Source organism: Callorhinus ursinus, unplaced genomic scaffold, assembly GCF_003265705.2.
Source record: "Callorhinus ursinus isolate GAN/ISIS: 27379988/994484 unplaced genomic scaffold, GSC_fseal_2.0 scaffold1, whole genome shotgun sequence".
NCBI classification, from domain to species: domain Eukaryota; kingdom Metazoa; phylum Chordata; class Mammalia; order Carnivora; family Otariidae; genus Callorhinus; species Callorhinus ursinus.
In genome coordinates this window covers 63,463,760-63,486,062 of record NW_027397063.1, presented here as the reverse complement: position 1 = coordinate 63,486,062, position 22,303 = coordinate 63,463,760, and the positions used below count along the sequence as shown (strand labels likewise).

The 22,303-nt window shown below is 51.6% G+C and overlaps 1 protein-coding gene across 2 annotated transcripts in view; it reads right to left on the bottom strand.

The window, feature by feature from the left end:
* Positions 1 to 22,303, bottom strand: part of XXYLT1 (xyloside xylosyltransferase 1) — a 164,996-nt gene that overhangs the window by 112,753 nt on the left and 29,940 nt on the right. For both annotated transcript variants that reach the window (XM_025876407.2, XM_025876418.2), the window contains exon 2: positions 21,993 to 22,140. In XM_025876407.2, the coding sequence (XP_025732192.1) occupies positions 21,993 to 22,140 (148 nt within the window). The remainder of the gene's footprint in view (positions 1 to 21,992; positions 22,141 to 22,303) is intronic.

Genomic DNA, 22,303 nt, shown 5'->3' with positions numbered 1-22,303 from the left:
TTTGTGGATCACCTGCATCCCCTAATCCCGGTAAAGAGCGTGGGCCCTGAGTTGGGCAGTCTAAGTTCGGGTTCAGCTCCCCAATCAAGGCTGTGCCTTGGGCAATCTACCTGATCCGTCTAGACCCCATTTTCCTCACCTGTAAGGTATGGAATTGTACCTCCCTCTGGGCTTACAGGAGATAAGATAGTACGTACAATAAGGCACTCGGCACATGTCTGGCATAAGGTATAACTTCTCCAAATCATGGAAGTTACTATTACAATAACATTTTAGAATAAGGATGTGACCAAAGGAGATGGCAGCGAGAATATGGGAAGAGGGAGGGTGAGTGACAGAGAATAACTGGGAACGGGGTCTCTCCCTAAGTAGCTTATAAGCTCTGTAGGGACCAGAGCACTTCTCACAGGTGACTTAATCTGTGGTGGGTATTAAGAAAAGTGTTACAGAACAGGAGAAATGAGTTAAAGGGACCATGTGATAAAGGATGTGTCGCCCAGGCCCTCAGAGCCTCCATGCTTACTGCCCTGATCGTGACTGCCCACAGAAAGGCTATTACTCAGTCACAGGGGCCCAACTTTGCCACCAGAGAAAGAGCCTGGCTCCTTGGAATTCACCGGTGCCCCACCCCCAAAGAGTGGAGACGTATCAGGGACAATGAGGCAGACACAGCTAGCTGGGCCCATGCAGAACAACCGGAGAGGTACCTCTAACTGCCCTCTGGCTGCAGTTCTTGCTCAGGTATGTGTCTTGCGTTAACAGGAATGCTTAGGCCAGGCCCCCGGCACTCCTGGACCTTCACCGACCCATGCTTTGTTAACCGAGTGGCTTGTAGCCACCCCTGCACCTCACTGAAAACCCTTTTGGGGTCCACGTATCCTTCACAAGAGCAGCAGACATAATCCCAACCCCAGGCCTGTGATTAAGAGCAATGCAAAAGGGGAGCGTGCGGACAGTAGAGGTAAATCTCACAAAATAAAAATCTCATTTTCTGAAACACAAAGAATAGTGATCTAGCATTTAAGGCAGGTGCAACCAGCCTCACATCCATTCTCTCTGCTGTGTCAGTGTTTCTCCAACACGATTCCTCTGCACAGTGTTTGGGTTTTGTTCCCTTTAAGTCTATTACTCATTCCCCCCAGCCCTCCTCTGCAGTACGCTAGGACTGTCATTCTTGATGCTGACGAGGCTGGGAGGCCAGGTAACTGCCATGTTTCTTGTCTGAGGTCACCAGTGAACCTGGGGACATTTAGTCAGGTCAGTCCCTGGAACAGAGGCTGCCACCAACATGGGGGACATCAGTCAACAGCTCAGCAAGGGAGAGGGAAGGATGGCGACAGCTGAGGGAATTACTGTCATGTTAGACACAGCACAGGGGAGGAGACAAGGAAAGTGCTTTTTAAAAGCCTCACATTTTTCTTTTTTTTTTCAAGATTTTATTTATTTATTTGACAGAGAGAGAGAGAGGGAGGGCGAGCATAAGCAGGCAGAGCAGCAGACAGTGGGAGAGGGAGAAGCAGGCTCCCCTTCAGTGGGGAGCCCGATGCAGGACTCGATCCCAGGACCCTGGGATCATGACCTGAGCCGAAGGCAGATGTTTAACCATCTAAGCCACCCAGACGCCCCTAAAAGCCTCACATTTTTCTTTCTAATAGAACTTGGAATTTGCTGCACACAGTGAATGTTCTAGAAAATTGTCGTCATCTTAAGCAAATGTGGTATGGACCCGTGGCTAAAGAGCCAGCACACACACGCACAATCCCATATCACACGCCCTGGCATCTCTCTGTTCTGCTCAGCAGGACTGACGGCTGGCCAGGACAAGGAAGAACAAGCAGGTCCTGGTAGCCAGGGCGGGTCGTGCCAGAACCTGGCTGGTGGTGGGCAGGGACTAGGGTCTCCTGGGTAGCTCATAACCTGACGATCTCATTCCTACCCGCCCCCCACCCCGCAACTGTCTTTTACAAGCCCAGCTGAACTAGCTTGACTTGCAGCTACTGGGTGACCCAGCTGCCCTGTGTCATCTAGCCAGGCTGGAAACACAGAGGAAGACAGTGAGTCAACATCTGCAGGACTTCCTGAAGGTGCTGTGGGGCCACCTTCAGGTACCCCCACAGGAGAGAAGCACTCAGAGTCCCAACCAGGGCAGTTTCTAAAGCAGCTTCACATGAATCATCTCAATCATGCAGGATAACCTCAGCACAAGCTTTTATCCTCAGTTCACCAGGAAATAGAGGCAAAGGGAAAGAGGACCCATGGATTTTAAAAGAGACTCCGGAAACATTCACACATAGCCAATGGGCACGTAAAATGGTACAGCCACTCTGGAAACGTTGGGCAATTTCTTATAAAACTGAACGTGGTGGGGTGCCTGGGTGGCTCAGTCATTAAGCAACTGCCTTCGGCTCAGGTCATGATCCCAGGGTCCTGGGATCGAGCCCCACATCGGGCTCCCCGCTTGGTGGGGAGCCTGCTTCTCCCTCAGCCTGCTGCTCCCCCTTCTTTGTGCTCTCTCTCGCTCTCTCAAATAAATAAATAAAATCTTAAAAAAAAAAACTGAATGTGGAACTGTAAGACCCAGCTACTGTACTTTCAGGCATTTACTACAGAAAAATAAAAATTTATGGTCACACAAAAACTGGTAGCCAAATGTCATAGCAGCTTTAATCACAATAACCAAAACCTAGAAACAACCTGGATGTCCTTAAATGAGCGAATGATGAAACTGTGGTATACCCAGACCATGAAATACTACTCAGCAATAAAATGGAATGGATTATTGATACGTGCAACAACTTGAATGAATCTCCAGAGAATTATGTCGAGTGAAAAAAGGCCAGTCCCAAAAGGTCGCATACTTTGATTCCATTTATATAACATTCTTGAAACAACTAAAGTACAGAAGTGGAAAACAGATCGGCGGTTGCCAAGGGGTGGCGGGGATGTGGCTAAAAAAGGGCCACATGAGAGATCCTTGTGATAGAAATGTTCTGTATCTTCACTATATCAATGTTGATATCCCAGTTGCCACACTGTATTATAGTTTTGCAAGATGGCACCTTTAGGAAAAAATGGGTAAAGGATCTCTATACTATTTCTTACAATTACATGTTAATCCATGTCAGAATTAAAGTTTAGGGGCACCTGGGTGGCTCAGTCAGTTAAGCATCTGCCTTTGCTCAGGTCATGATCCTGGGGTCCTGGGATCAAGTCCCACATTGGGTTCCCTGCTGAGCAGGGAGTCTACTCCCTCTCTCTCAAATAAATAAATAAAATCTTTTTTAAAAAATTAAAGTTTAGAGCACCTATGTGGCTCAGTCGGTTAAGCATCTGCCTTCAGTTCAGGTCATGATCCCAGGGTCCTGGGATCAGGTTCCCTGCTCAGCAGGGAGTATGTTTCTCCCTCTGCCTCGCAACCCTGCTCATGCTTGCTCACTTGCTCTCTCACAAAAAAAATAAATAAATAAAATCTTTAAAATTAAAAAAAAATAAAGTTTAATTTACAAAAAGAGAGAGAGAAGGACTTAAGAGACATATAGCCCTTGCCTGGATCCTGATTTGAACAAACCAATAAAAACACATTTCTAAGAAAATTGAAGAATGTGAATACTGCTTGGATAGGAGATGAGGGTAAGGAATTACCATTAATTTTACTCAATATGGCAAAGATACTGTGTTAATGGTAAGAGTACTTATCTGTCCAAGATACTTATCAAAGTATTTGAGAATAAAATATCATAAGCAGATAACTACTGAGCTGGGTGATGGATACACAGGAGTTCATTACGCTTGTCTCTCTACTTGTATATATATTTGGTGGAAGACTAATTTTTAAAAAGTCCCAGGGCTCCTGGGTGGTGCAGTTGGTTAAGCATCCGACTCTTGATTTCAGCTCAGGTCGTGATCTCAGGATCGTGAGATCGAGGCCTGGAACAGGCTCCACACTCAGTGCAGAGTCAGATTAAGATTCTCTCTCCCTCTCCCTCTCCCACTTATACTCTCTTTCTCTAAAATAAATGAATAACTCTTTAAAAAAAAAAAAAAGTCCCAGAGAGGATACTCAGTACCTTGCTTAAGGCCACAACACAGGTAGGAGAAATGGGACTTTAACCTAGGCCTTCAGGCTCATTTAGCAGAGGCTGAGCCAGCCTCTTTCTGGAAAGGCCGTTGAGGGCAGGGCCCACAGCTGAGCTGGTGAGAGGCTGGCACATAGACTTTCAGATAGCACAGGTCTCAGGAGCCCCTGGAGGGCCAGGCCTGTGGCGCCCAAGTTGCTGTTCTCTAACCAGTGTATGAGATGCTAAGCGGCCTCGCCCACAGGTGACAGCGCCGTGATGGAGGCCACCAGGGCCTAGGAGACCCAGCCTTCGTCAGAGACGCCACATGTCAGGCTGAGCGGGAGGCTCGAGGAAACAGCAAATCCTGCCCTTCTTCAGCTGAAGATATGGGGGTTCTCAGAGGCCATACAAAATGAGAACGCCAGATCTGTTCCACTCTACGGAAAAAAGGCAGGCCTCGGTCAAATACCACACCCTACTCAAAGCTTTCCCCAAGTTCCCTAGCCAGAGGTACACCTCCTTTGCACTCCCACAGTTCTGTGCTCACAGGCGCCGGTCATCAGTTAGCTCTTGTTGCATAACAAGTTAACTCCAAACTTAGCAGCTGAATACAACGAACATTTATTATTTCCCAGTTCCGGAGACACGGCTTAGCCAGATGCTGCTGGCTCACAGGTTGCGATCACCTGACAGTTCATTCATGGGGCTGCTGGTAGGCCTCGGGTCCTCCTGACTGTTGGCCAGAGGTGTCAATTCCTTCCCATGCAGGCCTCTCCACAGGGCAGCTCCTAACCTGGCAGCTGGCTTCCTCCAGAGCATGGGCTGAGAGAGAGAAAAAAGGTATCCAAGTTGGAAGCCATGGCTCTTATGACATAATCTCAGAGTTGTTACGCCGCCACTTTGCCATATTCTGTTCACTAGAAGCAAGTCAATGAGCCCCGCCCGTGCTCAAGTGAAGGGCATGAAAACCAGGAGGTGGGGATCACTGGGGGCCATCTTAGAGACTGCCTACAACACCCCCACGATGGAAGACAGTTGTAGGGCAGGGATTTCTCATTCTTCCACTAGAAAATGAAGTCATGAGAGCAAAACCCACACTGGGTCTACAGCTTCTCTCCTCCCCCCCCATGAGAGGCGTCAGTGACTGCGCTGTATCTCGGGGCACAATCCCATGCCGGCCCATCCCCCCACACCTTGCTGAAGAGGCAGGCCCAGACGGCCGGGTTTGGTGCCCCGTGGTCCCACCTGCTGTGGTACCCAGCTGAATGGATCGACGGCAACCAAAACATCAACAATTTAGGGCCTCTGGACTGGCCAGAAGAGTCTCCTGCAGGATCTGAAATGGAAAATACCAAGACATGCTGCCTGATATGGGGAAGTCAGAACAAACCAAAGCCCCACGCAAGCTTCAGTTCTGTGTGAACAGAAAAAAGCACATTTTTCAAAAGCAGGTGGAGAAAAAAAAATGGAGAAGTGCAGACAGAAACAAAGATACCATTAGAGAGAGGGAAAGAGAAAGAATCACCAAAACTGACAGGTCCCCGGGGCTGCCCCAGGTTTCGAGCCTCTCGCTCCCAGCCCTCCCATAATAATCCCTTTCCTTGTGTGGACTGGAAAGAGCCTCACTTTCTCCTAAGGGAAGGAGACAGGAAAGAAGAGGAGGGATGGAGGAAGAGTAAGGAAGGAGGGCATCTAGAAGTTACAGCCAGTCAGGACCAGAAGGCTTGCCAGAGGGAGGTCACTTGAGGTGAGCCACCCCAGTCAGAAGCTTGCTGCTGTCCCAGGCACTGTGAGCTCCCCAAGCTTCACAGCTCTGTGACTAATGACTCTAACGGACAAGACTTATTACGTGATAGATGATGCTTTAAAAAAAAAAAATCAATATTGTATCTGACTACCCCAGTTCAACGCAGAAGAAAAACCATGAACCACTGCATGCCACAGGCCCACTCACCTCGCAGGGAGCAGTTATGTCCCAGAGCCTCAGATGTGAGTGAGATCAGGGCAGGAACCGGGCAAGCCTGGTTAAGGAGTCAGTCCTGAAGCAAGGCAGGAAGCTGGTGCGAGGGAGAGAAGTGGACAAGCAGAGGCTGAAGGTATGGAGGCCTGTGATAGCCCCCCTGGAGACGAACAGCTCCTGAAACAGCCTTCTGTCCTCAGAACACCACAGCCTCTGGGCTGAGTCTAGTCACTTGGCGGAATCACTTGGCTGCTGAGAGTCTGTATCCACACCTGATGGGAATCATCCTCAGCCACCACCCTCAAAGCCTCTCAGATTTTATAAAAAGTTACGGTTTCTATCACGTCACATGCCTGACTTAGGACTCTCACATGGGGTTTTCACACCCCCCAAAGGACCGGGCGGAAGCCGCCCTGCTGACACTCTGCATGCTTGCAGAGCCTGCCCTCTGGGGGCCCTGTGATCAGGTGTTTGGAGGAGGCCTTCCAGGCCAAAGGCAGCACTGAGTGAGCCCAGGAGGTCGGAAAGCAGAGTGTGCATTTGACCAAGAACAATGTAAGGCAGCCACTTTGGCTGGAGCACAGGATGGATGTGCAGAGCAGCAAGAAATGATGCCGAAGGGGAGAAACAGGCCAGACAAGAGGAGTAAGACACCAATCCCTGCAGCTCTCCCTCTGGAGGCTCACACATAGCCAGGAACCTTCCCCAAAGGATCTCCAGAAGCCTGGAGAAGTGGGTGGAGAAAAGAAAGGAAGAGCAGGCCCAAGACTCCATCCAAGATGGTTAACCAACAAGGCCCTGGTCATCAGCAGGTATGGGCGTGGCTTGAGTCGAGAGATGGAGTACTCTCCCGCCAGGGGGCCCTGCACAAAGGTAGGACAAAGAGAAGAGGCACACCTCATGCCAACCCCAGAGGTGCTTGTCCAGCACACTGGACTGAGGGATTTGGGATCTCACACCACTGAAGAGGCCTCTGCCCAGGCTGAGACCCAGGCTGCCCAGCACACCCCTCGCTCAGAACACTGATTTCCTGCTGTGGCAGATGATGCCTTTTTCCTCCCCAACCCTCAACTCCTCAGCTTTCAAGGCTGGCACAAACCTGCCTCATCCTCCTCAATGAGGCTTGCCCTCTGAATTCTGACGGGACTGGTGGTATCTGATCTATTCTCCATGCAAAAAACCCCACACAATCTCCCTTAACCCAAGGCCCAGGGCCGCAGACCCTGACCCCTGGCTCTGTGAATGTCCTCCCGCGTGGGCTCTCCCCCAAACCAGAAGGTGAGTTCCACAAGGGCAAGGCAGCAGCACCCATCCCAGTGCCCTGCCTGTGGTGGGGGAACAGCCAACCCTTCACAGGTGACGAGATGCCTAAAGTAAAAGCTCCTGATAACAATAAACACTGGCTTGTGCCTTTGCCTGGTAGCCAAGAATTTCAAAGAGGATCTTGAAAAGATTTTAAAAAGACAGAATCTAATAAAGGAGACTAAAATGGAAGATATTACCATTCAAAATCAGCTTGGCAACTATTTTCATCAGCTTACAACGAGCTTCTGGCATCAGTAGAAAGTGGTCTACATCACATTACTATTTTTAGCACTTTATGACAGATCTGCTCGGCTGTCCCTCTTCAGAATAAGGGGACTCAAATGCCTCAAATTTGCTCCATGGAAGCTGCCAGAGAATAGTTTTTACTAAAATCACTGGACACATGTTTATAACCTTTGTTCAGTATTTGCTCAGATGTTTTCACTCAGGCAAGTTCCTGGATATCTGTTTCTCCTTTTGCTTTCTTCCACGCAAGAACTCCTGATATACCAGGAAATCAGCATCTGCTGTGTCTCCTCAAGGCTCTGGGGACCCATCAAGAAACGGTTGTCCAGAAAGTTCAAGCTCTTAGTGGTGACTAACCCACAAGAAACAACGAGGTTCTATGCAATTTATTGGAAGCTGCTGGATTTCATCCCCAAGTGGTCTGAAATGGGCTTACGTAAAAACTCTAAGGCTCTGGCATACTGAGGTCACCCACAAAACAGACTCGTTCAAGATACAAGCCCGAGAAAAATTCACTCATTTAATTCACTTGACAAATATTTATGGAATGCCTATGTGCTTGACATTTTCTAGGCACTGGGCAACAGTGAACAAAATGTGTAAAAATGTCCTGCCCTTGTGGAGCCTACATTTGGGTGGAGGAAAGAGATAATCAAAAGAAAAAGTAGGGGCGCCTGGGTGGCTTAGTCGTTGGGCATCTGCCTTCGGCTCAGGTCATGATCCCAGGGTCCTGGAATCGAGCCCTGCATCAGGCTCCCTGCTCGGCGGGAAGCCTGCTTCTCCCTCTCCCATTCCCCCTGCTTGTGTTCCCTCTCTCACTGTGTCTCTCCGTCAAATAAATAAAATCTTTAAAAAAAAAAAAAAAGTAAACTACGTTCTCTAGCAGATAGTGATAAGGACTATGAAGAAAAATAAAGCAGGACATGGGCACTCTAGAGGAAAGCAGTGTAATTTTACACGGGATGGTCAGGGATGCCTCCCTGACGAGGTGGCATGTGGACAAAGATCTGAAGGAGGCAAGGGAGCAGGCCCTGGGGATGTCCAGAGGGAGGGCGGCCCAGGCAGAAGCTGGCGCAGCTGCAGGCAAGTGAACAAAGTAGAGCTTGATGTTTGCTGAGCTGACCTCACAGCTTTCGGGGGGCCCTCAGGCCCAGCGGGCGTCACAAGCAACAGACAGACATGGAGCCAAAGTCTATGAGCCTGGGACAGACAGCCCCCAGGTAATACTCCCACCGAAAGCCCCTGGAACAATGATAAAATGGCCAGATTACAGTCCATGGCCCGAGGTGGCCAGTTTGCATGCTGGATCTTTATCCAATCCCTCAGTCTTTAGGTGAGGACCTACCATCTGGGTGGGAAAGAGCCTTGCCCATGGGCTTACATGGGAGAGGTGGTGACTCAGTTAGAACTTCTAGTCAGCTATACCTGGTGTTGCCTTTTGGGGCCACACAGAACAGGCCTGCTTCCTCTCTCCAGGATAGCCCTTCAGAAAATGGCAAGTCTTCTCTGGTGTGGAGGCCCGGTTCCTTCAAGGGTTGATTTCAAGATCCCTCAGCCGCCCTCTGGGTCACCTCCTCTGAAACACTCCAGTTTGTCAATGCCATGAGGGTGCCCCGCTTGCAGAGGGGCACCAGACCTAAATCTCCCTCCTTCTAAACAACTCTGTCCCCGGGGTCTCCTTAATCCTTCGGAGTCTGAGGCATACATCGGGTATGACACTTAGGGAGGGAGTCATGGTCTAAGCAACGAAGCAGTGACTAATTAAAAGGCCATACGCGATGACACGTCCCATTGGCCGTGCTGCAGGGAAACGAGGGAACACTGACAGGATGGGCCTCGCCCTGCAGGCTGAGGCTTCAGGCGCCTGCCCCAGCAGAGAGAGCCACACGGATGTTTCATTATTACCCTTATTTGAGGGCAGCACTTCCGAAAGTGAGTTCTGTGAAACAGCCCTGTCTCAGAACGTGAATGGGTATTCCTCAAAAGGTGTTCGGTAGTAAGTTGTATTTGAGCAATGCTGCGTTGAAGCAAGCTACACTTTTTTTTTACTTCAGTACTTAGAGATTTGGGGTTTGCTGACACGCACCTCCAAGAGGAAAAGCTCGGACACTGTATGTGCTGAGGCATTATGACGCTTCACACACAGTCTCCACCAGCCTTTGTCACAAGCCTACCATGTATGCACAACCATTATCCCCATTCTCTAAACAAAGCATCAGCACCTCAAACAAGTTACTGCCTGGACTAGGTGTCCTTCTGGCCCGAGAACTCAGAGATAGCCCAGGGACCCCTACTCCTGAGGAGGTTTCTGAGACATGGATAGACAGCAGGAGTAACAGCACATCGGGGAGTCAAGGACCGCTTTATTATTAGCTGGGTGTGATGGAGAATTCTCTGGCAAGCCAGGCTTGGAGAATATGGCTGAGGCCCAAAGTCTCAGTAGGACCTCGCTCTCCTCCCACTGAAGGAAGCATGAGGGGTCTCCCCAACCCCATCCTGCTGAGGTAGCCCTGTCTCATCTCACTTCTCCTGCCTCAAGAGTGGGAAGAAAACTCCACAGAGAAAGAAAGACTCCACTCATATATGTGACCTTTTACACAGGGACCATGTCCACTAGTAAAAAGGGTCCTTGCATCAGATTCTGTTTTGCCCTCCTCTGGGGAGGAATCAGGGAGCTCTCCCTCTCCCCTACATCCAAACGCTAGGATAGCAAGGGGCAGAGCAAAAACTCACTCCCAGAGTGGCTGACCCTGTGTCTACACTAAACCACCTCATCCGTCTTCAGGCCACTTTACCGCTGAAGTAAGCAGAGGCCACAGAACTAACTGTGGGTACGGGCATGTGCTGGCCAGCACGTTTCAGATTAAGGATTTCAGAGACTGAAAAACCATTTAAAACAGTATCAATGAGTTTAGGGGCCCTTGTTTCCGCTTTCTCCTGATATTGAGGCTGATGGGGGTAGGCGTAGAAAAGAGGCCAAAATCCTCTCTCTTCTTCCTCCTCCAAACCCCAGGTTCTAACATGCATAAACCTCCCCGTACAGGACCCTCCCCATTAGATGCATGTCTGCCTCGATGATGGATAACTAGACATTGATTAGAGATTTCCGATTTGGTTTCGAACTGAACAAAATTATGAAGTTCCACAAGCCAGCCTTCTCTACTTTAGAAACTGCCGTGTAAGAAGAGTACAGAGCATTAAAGACCTCCCATGGTAGTAAGTAAAAATACAAAGAGTACAGAACAAAGAAATCCGAACTGAATATGGCTTTTACTACATTTGCCAGATATCACTTAAGAAAAAACAATGCAATTTTAAAGGGTTTTCTCTGAAGTTTGTACACCGACCTCAGCATTTCAAAGTACGAATGAATGAATCAATGAACAAATGGAGAGCTGCCAGCCTGGATGTCCCCATTCTGGCTTGGTCCCAGCCTGCAGGCTTTTTGGCCCTGCATCCATTCTTTCTCACACGGGCCTGCGAACCCGGGCAAGCTGCACCTGCACACGAATTACCCGAGTTCCACACCAGCCTTTCCTGTCCAGTGCCACTGGTCCAAAGTGGACCCAAGACTGTCCTCCAAAGAGTCCAGTTGTCTGCCTCCAGCCTCAGGACCACAAGGGCCCAGCAAAAGACTGCTGAAATAAGGACCCTCGGGGTGATGGCACCCACAATGCCAGGAGGTCGGAGTCCACCCCTGATTCCAAACCAGCCAGCTTTGTCATTCTTTTCTATGACAGCAAGGGTCGCTGGGCTTCATGAAGGTGACTCTGGGGCAGAGGAGGCTCAGGCCCCAAATCTTACATATTCAGGGAACTTGCAACACCTTGCCCTTGCCTGGTCTTCCTGCACACATAGGTCTCCTTGGGAAACATGAGCAGCATGGGGCTACAGTGGTAATAATAACGTGCTAGGACTAACGTGCAGATTTCAGGTGCACCAATTCTGGGAAATAGTGGAAAAGGCCTTCCGGGGGGGGTGGGGGGAGCGAGAGGAAACGTTTTCAGCTGCATCACTCCATTTCCAGCTCACAGTAACCCAGAGAGGAAGGCAGGTCAGACCTGGCACTCCTCACCTGGGAGACAAGAGGTGATACGCCTTGCCCAGGATCATGCAGAAAATGTCCATATCCCATAGAGAAGCTCTTTCCAGAAGGCAAAAGTGTGTGGTCTAAGAGCCTGAGAGTAACTCCAGCTTCACACCCTTGGTGCTGTGTTTGGAGGCACGCCTCCTCATTGCCACCCAAGCAGCCAACAACTACTAGGCACTCGCCATGGGCCAGGCCCAGTGCTAAGGGCTATCACAGGTACCCTCCCGGCAGTCCTCTGAAGCAAGTCCTGTACCCTCCCCATTTTACAGGTGGGGAACGGAAATCCAGAGAGGTGGCAAGCTAAGTGTTCTAAGCCCGCTACATATACTAATCCGCGGAACGCTCATAACCACCCCATGAGAGGTGAACTGTTATCTCCATTGTATAGAGAAGAAAACCATAGACATCGACAGGTTCAGTAACTTGGCCAGAGTCACACAACAGGCCAGGGATGGTGCTGCTGGGGACACAGGCACAGTGGCTCCTGGCCCATGTTTCCAACCACCGTCCCACATGGCCTCTTTCAAGTAACTTCCTCTGGTAGCGAATCTAGTGAGTCACAGAGCAGCAATCTGCACCCAGTTCAGTCTGACCCTGAGCCTGAACTCCTTTTCTCTGTGACGTACTGACTCCCCTTTCAGCCTGCTTCAGACCTGCCCGGCTCAGTGTTCCCTGCAAACACTGGGCCTGGAAGTTGAGGAAAGCTCGGACGTGATCGTCTCTTGACCAACACAGTAGAATGGGGCCTCCCCTCTGGAATGGTGAAGCAGTCTTTCCGAGTCTCTGGGCTCCCACAGACCATGGCTGGCACTGTGAGGAGGCCGACGTCGCCAGCAGGATGTGCGGAATGGGGCCCACGCAATGGACACACACCCTTTGAAAAGTGGCCGTCCATAGTCTTTAAGCATGGGCAGAGCCAAATGAGGGTGACTTTCCAGTGGAGAAATCTAACAAGTACTAGCTCAGCAAAGGAGATCAAGGCCAACACCAATAGTAATAAATCACGTATTCTCGATATGCTGCAATGTGTCATTGATACAATGGGGTGAAGATGGCACTTGACCACTGTGCTCTTCTTCCCAAGAAGTCGTAACTCCAGTCTAATGATGAGAAAAACATCAGACAAATCCCAACTGAGGGACACTCTATAAAATATCTGACTAGTGCTCCTCAAAACCGTCAAGGTCATCAAAAACAATAAGGCAAGCTGTAGAAAATTCCACTGCCAAGGGACATCTAAGGAGACATGACAACTGAATGTAATATGGGATCCTGGATGGGATCCTGGAACAGGAAAGGACATTAGGTTAAAACGAAGGCAAACTGAATAAAGTATGGGCTTTAGTTAGTAATAATGTATCAATATTGGTTTATTAATTATAACAAATGTACCATAATAAGGTAATATGTTAATAATGAGGAACACTGAGTGTGGAGTACATTCTGTACTTTCTTCATAAATTTTTCTATAAATCTAAAACTTCTGTAAAAAACCCAACACTTGGATAAAACCAGTGAGACCGATGTAGAGAAGATGCAAAGGCCCAAAGTGCCAAGGGCCAAAGGGGACTCTATGAACTCAGAGTGAAGACACGCACACACATGCACACACACGTGCAAATATCTGGAAGGGTGGACACCAAACGGAAAACTATGGAACACACAGAAAGCAAACACACACACCACCTACAAGGCCAGCACGCTCCTGCTCTGTGTCCAGAGGAGCATGTGCCCCAGGGACGCTCGGAGGACACCTGGCTGGAGAGGACAGAGCAGCTGAGGGAGACCGATACCTGCTTCGATGAGCTGGGGAAACTGAGGCTGGGAGAGACGTGGCGTGGGACAACATAGGTCCTAATCTCTTAGTCACTAGGTGACTTTGCTGGAATGACCTCCCTTCTCCAGGCTCCATGTTGTCCATCTGTAAAACAGGCCTGCTCAATTCCTGCTTCAGCACAGAACTGTGAGGGGGCTGGACAGATAGATAACAGATCTGCTCAACCACCTTCGACAATCCCTGCTCCCCACAACTCAGTGTTCTCGTCCCTGCAGGACGCACAGTCACACAGCACGGGGACAACGGGACGCCCTGCTCCACTTCTGACAGGACAACTGGCCGGACCACCTCTTTGGGCAGCGCAGCCCATCCCGCACCGTCCTCTCCGCCTAATTAGGCACTGGGTTTCTCCTGCTGGCCAGTGGGGGGCACTGATGATCTGGACAGCCGGAGGGGTCCCATGATGGCTCGATGGCTGAGCCTGGGAACCACAGCCTTAGGAGTGTCTGACCCGCAGAAACACCTGCATGAAGTCATAAGCATCACCGTCATCGTCATCAACATATCCCTGTTCAATATTTTCCCACACTGACCTCTCCTCACAATAATAGCCTGGAAGCAAGGAAGAAAGAGTCCAGTTACCCCCAGTTCACGGATGAGGAAAGCCAGGCTGGAGAGGGCTATGGTGTGGGCCAGCTGAGCTCTAATGCCCCCACCACGTGCACCAGCCCCTCCTCACAGCGGAGCCGAAAGCTCTGCTGTCCCGCTCCAGAACTGTCTGCCTCCTCACCTTGACGCAGCTTGGCCTCACCTGAGGCGGAACTGAGTATTCTCTGCTCACCCCAAAGCCCCAGGCACAGGGGTTAGGTACCCCCCAAAGCCCCAGGCACAGGGTTAGGTCCCCCCAAAGTCCCAGGCACAGGGTTAGGTTCCCCCCAAAGCCCCGGGCACAGGGCTAGGTCCCCCTCAAGCCCCAGACACAGGGCTAGGTCCCCCTCAAGCCCCAGGCACAGGGTTAGGTCCCCCTCAAGCCCCAGGCACAGGGTTAGGTTCCCCCCCACCAAAGCCCCAGGCACAGGGCTAGGTCTCCCCCAAAGCCCCAGGCACAGGGCTAGGTCTCCCCCAAGCCCCAGGCACAGGGCTAGGTCCCCCCCCCAAGCCCCAGGCACAGGGCTAAGTCCCCTCCCAAAGCCCCAGGCACAGGGCTACATACCCCCCAAAATGCCAGCACAGGGCTAGGGGAAGAGCTGGCCCTCAACTTTTGGTTGACTGACTCACAGGCAAACAGAAGCTTCCACAAATGCAAACCCTCCCACGCCATCTCAGAGGCTGGGTCTGGATGGTAAGCCTGGAAACATGAGCAACAGAGCTGGACCAGCCTCTAGCCCAAGCCAGGGAAGTATAGGGGTGCCCTCGTGCACACAGGAGTTGGTAGAGCGGACTGTGGACAGCACTGGCTGGGAGTCAGGGAGCCCAGGTCCTGTCCTTGCTCAGGCAGGCACTGTGATCCTGGAAAGTCTCTCCCCGTCTCTGTGCCTCCGTTCCCTTATCTGAAAAATGGGGTCAGAGTGTCTGCTGTGCCCCCTACAGGTGGACACGAGCATCCTTTCTAAAGATGAGAGGTTGCAACTGATGGGTGCTTTGTCCCTAGACAGGTGGAGACACTCTCTTCCTCATCTCAAATGCCCCCTCCTCAGGGTGGCCTGAACAGAGCCAGGCAGAGCGACCAGTCCCCACACCCCACCGATGACCCCACCCGACCCCTCCCAGACGCACAGAGAAGTCTAGACATGGGTGCTGCCGGCACAACTCATGGCCAGCACCCACACGAATCCTGACCCTGGAGGTGCCAATCCCCACCACAGGCTGAGTCAGGAGAGGCTTCGCTCCTCAACCCGCAGGGAGGCAAACCAAAACAAAGATGACACAGACCCAAGTGAGCAGCTCCCCCACGCTCCACCAGGGCCCAAGGTATATAAACCACCTATGTCATACGGAGCTGGTTTTGTGCAAAACTCATCAGTTAATCAATCAACTGGAATTTTTTATGTCCCCCTCACCCCAACAGAAACCAGAGTAAAAAGGGTCAAGTGCCCAGGCTAGTCTATCGAAGCCGAGGGGAGGCACGGTATGGCTAAAGCCTAGCTCTATCGCCCAGGTCTGGGTTCCAGGGCCCAGGGACAAGAACAGGGGGTCTAGGAGAAAAAGAGAGTTTCTGTGACCCTTCCAGGGTTCGGACCTCACCAAGGCCTGAATCGGGTAGTTAGCCTCCCTCCTCCCAACTTCCTTCTGCCTGGACTCAGGGGTTTGTCAACATAAGCCTGAGCCTATCTCCAAAAGGCTGAGGAGTGCACTAGGCTCCAAAATACCCTTTTTTCTTTCCTTCCACCCTTGCCTCAACCTTATTTATTTATCCAACAAATATATTTTTCATCTCATTCCACTGGAGCATCTATCTCAAGTCAGTGTTCAGAGTAAAGCAATTAGATGGCGCTAATTCACACTAAAGTGCAAAGGACTGCCAGTCAAGTGGTACTGTGACAGGAATATCTGCATGATTTTGCAGGAGTTTACAACCTCCTAACTGGAGGTCCAAATGGAAGACTGTCTGTTCCTCCTACTCTCATAATACTACTTCCTCTTGTTCTGGACCCACTGAGCTGCTAAAAGCTGCAAGTTAGGTCCTAACTGTCCTAACAGCAGCCAGTGCAATGCCAGTGACAACCTCTGTGGCCCCTGGGCTCTCGTGCAAAGGCTGGGGATGCCTGCCAGGGCTCAGCTTCCGCATGTGTACATATGCTTGGTACACACAGGTACACGTGCACACACACACCTACACGGGTGCACTCCAGACTAGCTGCTGCTTGAGGCTGGGGAGTCCGCCTGTGGGTCTCTTACAGCCCACCCATAATGCCCAGCCCAGCCAACACTCAGGTAAGGGTAGGCAGCTGGACCTCACTATCTCCCACAGTGATCCACTCCCCATCTCAGACACATCAGCCTTCCAAAAGCACAAGTCTGGTCAGGTTCCTCCATGTCAAAAATGCCCACAGAAGTTCTGTCTCCTGTGGACACGGGCCAGCCCCTCAGCCTGGGATCCAAGCCTCCATGGCACATGCCAACCTCCTTCGCCCATCTTCTTTCCCACTACTTTCCAACGTGGGCTCTGATATGGTCATCAAAACAGGCAGTGTGTCCTTTCCCAAATACACACCATAACTTCCCAACTGCCTCAACTGCTCACTACCCATTTCAAATAATGACCCTTCGCCCACCCTTCAAAGCCTACCTCAAGTACCACCTCCTCCATGAAGCCCTCGTCCTTTGTGCCAAATGCCTGGGAGTCATCCTCTTGTGAGACTCTCAGCATTGTGGTGGCTCTCCATTGTGGTTTTCTTTCTTTTTTTCAAAGATTTTATTTATTTGAGAGAAAGAGAAAATGAGCAGTGGGGAGGGGTGGGGGGGAGGGGGGAGGAGGGGAGAGAGGGAGGGGGAGGGAGAGGGAGAGAGGGAGGGGGAGGGAGAGGGAGGGGGAGGGAGAGAGAGAGAGAGAGAGAGAGAGAGAGAGAGAGAGAGAGAGAGAGAATGAGCTGTGGGGAGGGGCAGAGGGAGAGGGAGAAGCAGACTCGCTGCTGAGCAGGGAGCCTGATGCGGGGCTCGATCCCAGGACCTGGGATCATCACCTGAGCCGAAAGCAGACACTTAACCATCTGAGCCACCCAGGCGCCCCTCTCCCTTGCGGTTTTCTTGATGTCCCACCCTGACTGCTGGACCTTGCCACCCACGTCTCTGCCATGAGCCCGCAAAGCAGCAAGGTGACAAACATCTCTGAGACAGAGTGGCCAGCCCCACACCACGCACACACTAGACCCTTGGCAAAGGGTTGACCCCAGGACAGGAGAACCTTCCAAGAGAGACTCGGGGGGCGTCTGGGCAGCCTTACCCACTGCTGACTGTCTGGGCAACCGTCCTCCCTGTGCAGGGAGAATGCCACAACCACGGGCCGGGCATCATGGCTCAGCCTCAGTGACACCTGTTTTTATGGCCCTGTTGCTAAGCTGGAGCCAACAGCTCCTTGGAGCCGCGTGACACAGAAGAGGGAAGTCGGCAGTCCCTGAGGGGCTGCTCTTCACTCCCTCCAACTCCAGTGGGGCAAAAAATGTTTTCTTTTCCATTGCATAAAGATGCTTCCAAAGGTGACAAACCTAACACCACTAGGAGGAGGAGATCAAAGCCCTATGAGTGTGAGTGGGGAGCACAGTGGCTGCATGTCAGTGGCAGGACAGGCCAGCCAGCCACACCTGACCCCGCCAGCATGCAACCGGAAGGAAAACAGGCTCTGACCAAAATCAGAGCCAGCACGTTTTGCGGGCAGGGCCCCTCAGTCCTCACTCTGCCAAGACGGTCTAGGTGGTACTGCTCCAAGGGGGACAATCAGAGTAAAACACACGAGGTTGACCATCCTCCACCAAGCCCCGCCGGGCCCTCTCCACAGGGCTGCAGTGAGGAGCCAAGACAAGGAGAGAGGAAACCAGGTTTTGCAAGCTTTGAGGGGCTACATGGGTGTGAGAGGCTGGCGCTGCAGGTCTGGCCATCCGAATGAGCATGGGACAGGTCACCAGAACCCAGGCCGGGAGGCCCAGCATGCCCTATGACTCAGAGCAGTGCCCTGACCTCAGCTCCTTGCTTTCTGTCCTGTCGAGGGAGACAGGAACCGTGCTGACCCTCGTATGGGGCTGGCTGCCTGAGGTCCCCCTGAGAGGTCAGACAGCAGTGAGCAGAGAAAATTGTGCAGACCCTCGCATGTGCACGCTGGTGACACGGGGGCAGGGGGCGGCGACACAGGATGGCTTTGTAAGGGTCACCTCTGGCCCAGTGACTCCAGCCATGGGGAGTTATCATAAGGAAATAATCCTAATTAGAGAAAATTATCTTTATGTATGTGGATATTAATCACAGTATAATTTATGATTGTAAACACACACACACACACACAAAGTGCCAGGTAGCTGAGAACAGGGAAATGATAAAGTGAACTGAGGTTCATCTGCTCAATGGAACCATTCAAAAATTTTTCAAAGACGAGGATCACACAGAAAATGGTGATGAGTCCCATTAATGGAATATGTCATGACACAGCTTTACTTGCACCATTTCTTTCAACCTTTGAGCTTAAATGTTCAAGCTCATATTCTGATATGCACAGAAAGACCGAGGATGTTTTAAATCTATGACATAACTCCAACTTCGCCTAAGTTTTTAAAAAGCTGCATGCTGGGAAAATATTAGAAGATAATGAAGGAATTCGTGTTTATGTAGTAGTAGAAGGGTAACTTTTTTCTATTTTAATGTAGTTTTCAGATATTCTTTTATTCTTATATATACTTTTAAAATAGAATAAGTAAATAGAGTGCCAGGGTGGCTCAGTCAGTTAAGCGTCTGCCTTCGGCTCTCCTGGGATCGAGCCCCCACATCGGGCTCCCTGCTCAGCGGAGAGCCTGCTTCTCCCTCTTCCTCTGCCCCTGCCTGTGTTCTCTCTCGCTCTTGCGCACACTTGCTCTCCCTCTCACTCTCAAATAAATAAAATCTTAAAATAAAATAAGATAGAATAAGTAAACATATTTTCAGGGTAGTTCAGGTACGGAAGGGTGACCCCGCTGCTCCGGGAGGGGAGGGCGAGCACAGGCATCCACACAGAGAACTAACTGGGATGCCTGGGGCAAGCACCAGACAGGACCTCCCGAGGCATAGCTCAGCAGAACCTGAGCTGTTCTGACCCAGCCTTCCTGGGTGGGACCAAGGACTTGTGACCCACCCCACTCCCTTCTCCACTTTCCCAGAGGAAGTAGAACTCTGTGAAAGAAACAAATAACCAAAATAGCAAAAATATACCAATTACACAAAAACAAAACCATCAACAAAGCACAAAACAACAGCAGTTTCTATGATTTAAAAAAAAAAAAAAAAAAGGAATACCAAAAAAGCAGCAATAAAGAGCCAGGACAAACTCAAGGCAGCACTAAGCGTGCTTGAAAACAAAGCATCCTTCCAAAAATCGCAGGATGTGCCGAAGGCTCTGGCCAAGTGCCGGGCGGCAGCTAGACTGCTCAGCAGAGACGCCCAGACTCCGCAGGAACTCCAGGACTGCTCGTTTCGTTTTAGGACTATCAGATTTTAGTAACTCCTAGTAACTCTCTTCATAGGAAGTGGACTTTGGGCTGACGTAAAAGTGAATCTCCGGCAACACTATCGTTTGCCTGAAGAACCCAAGAAAGGATTCGGTGTTTGGGCACCTCCGCTCCTTCCCCACCGATCACGGGCCCCTCGGGGGCATGAACCACACTTGGAGGGACACCGACATCTGATCTACTGCAAACACAGCAAAGCCTCGTCCCTGCAGACGCTGCCCCCCAGACAAGGCCAGGCTTCGGGGCAGGGCAAAGTCAGAGAGCAGAGGGGTGGCAGTCTGGGGGCTCCCTAAGTCCCGTCATCTGCCTGGCCCTCCCCGGCGCCGTGAGGCACAGCTAGCTTCTGTGCCTTCACCATCCCCAAGGAGCTGTACTGCCCCTAGCTCTGGGCACCCCGAAGCCTGGCCTGGCCCGGAGTTTAGCACATGCTGGGTGGTGACCTACCAGCTGCTGAGGGAGGGGCGAGGAAAGGGAGGGAGGGAGGGAAGGGAAAGTCGGCCATGCCTCCTCCCAGACCTCCTGCTGGCCCTCGTCAGCCCTCCCCTCACAGCATTTTGCCAAGCCAATCACACACGCAGGACCACAGCACCGACCAGGCCCTGGAGGCCCCTCTCGTCAAGATGTTTCAAATTAGTTTAATCATGGCATCCTCTGAGCAGACAGAATCCTGCTCCCAAGCTTCATCTACGCAGCAATCAGGATGGACTGCTGGGCAGGGGGCAGGGGTAGGAGAGAGGAGCAGGATAAAGGTAGAACCCCTCGTCCCTCAGCTCCCCAGGACCGCAGAAACCCACAGGGGGATTCCTGTAGGCCTGGACTCTTCCAAATACAAGCCAAAATAGCTCACTAGATGGGCTCCCTTCATTTTCTAGGTGGGGAAACTGAGGCCTAGAGAGGCAAAGTGGCTCAGCAAAGGCACGCAAGTGGCTGGTGGCAGGGCTGGGTCTAGCACCATGTCTGTCTCCCTCTAGAATTCAGAACAGCGGGAACACCTTCCTTACATCTGCATCCCCCACGGCACCAGCATCGGTCGTACCCAGAGGAACCACTCACGGCACACTGGAGGCGACAGAGGAGATGCCGTTTAGAGAAGCAGGCCTCCAAGTCAGACTGACTGGGGCCCAAATCCCAGCCCTGACACTTAAATGGCTGTCTAACCCTGGCCAAGTCCACTCCTCAGTCCCCCAGCTATGGTGGTGCAGGGCTGGGGGGAGGACTCGGTGAGCTCACAGAGCTGCACTGGCTACTGGGGAAGAATCACAAATGCCAGCTCTTCCCCGACACCCTCCTCTCTCCTTCTGATCCCTCCCTGCTCAGCAAATCTCCCTGGGCCTTGCCTTCCAGAAAGAGAACATTCAGACGCCTCTGTGGTACAGGGACTTGCCTTGTGGAGACAGTCACAGCCACGGTGGGCAGGCTCAAATTTCCTGGGGCGTCCAGGGACACCACACTGCCAAGGGGAACCCAGCTTCAATTCCCGGCTTACAGGCCTCTTCCGACACCAGTGGCTCCTGACCCCTCCTTCACCTCTGCTCCGCTGGGCTGGAACAGCAGGTACCACCAAAAAAAGGCCTAGCTGTCCCCTGGGCAATCAGGTTCTCCCCGGTCTGGCTGTTGAAACCCCAACAGTCACAGTTCAAGTCGTAGCTACCCCAAGACCCCGGAACTCCCCTCTGCACCCCTAAGAGGCTCAGGTCATGGTTCACCATGGCCAGAAACTGGCGGGCATATCCAGAGCTCCAGAATCAATCAAGGACCACCGGGAGGAAGAGAAGCCAGCAGCCTGGCACACCCCACTAACAAGAACCCTCCAAGGGCTCTAACCCAAGGGTGACCAGACCTGCTGGCACTGCCGCACGAGCCCAACCTACCACAGACGAGACAATCAATCTCTTCTGCCCCGGAGAGGCCAAAGCCCAGAAAAGCCTCTGATTGATTGTGTGTCAAAGTTTCAGAAAACTGAGTTAGAATTTTCACTTCTCATATGTGGACTGGATATTTTAAAGTCAGATAAGTACAGGAACAAACTAGAGAGAAGAGGGTCACAGATCTGGATGGAGGATCCTCTAGCCCAACCTGCCACTTTACAGATGAGCAAACTGAGTCCCGTGGCGGGTAGGGAACGTGTGCAGGCGCTGAGTCAGGCCCAGAGCCCAGATGCCTTGCTTGAGTCTGGAGATACCACACTGCACAACTTCCACTGTCCTCGTGAGTGGGGCCCTGCCCTTGAGTCTCTGTGCAGAAAGCTGTGACACAAAGGGCATGGCTGGCCCCCTCACCCTCTCCCTCGTGTCTCAGTGGAGCTCTTCTCTCTGATTCAGGGCACTGGCAGCTTTGAACCAGGGCTACTGGCGCGCGTCCAGGTTACCTTTCGGCATAATCTGATGCATGGCGACCGAGAGGAAGAAGATGGAGTCGCTGTAGTAGGTCCCTGAGCCAGCACTGAAGTGCTTCTGCATGGCCTCCACCACCGGGAAGAGCTTGTCCGTCAGCACGCCAACATCATGGAAGACAACCTGCACGGGACACGAGGAAACCGCAGGAATGAGCAGACCCGCTCGAGACAGCCAGCACACACGCTGCCCTTCCAGGGGCCACGAGCAGGGCGGCCCAGGTGAGAGTTACGAAAATGAGGAACCACTGGGAGCCAGCAAAGGCTTGGCCGTGAGGACAGGGACA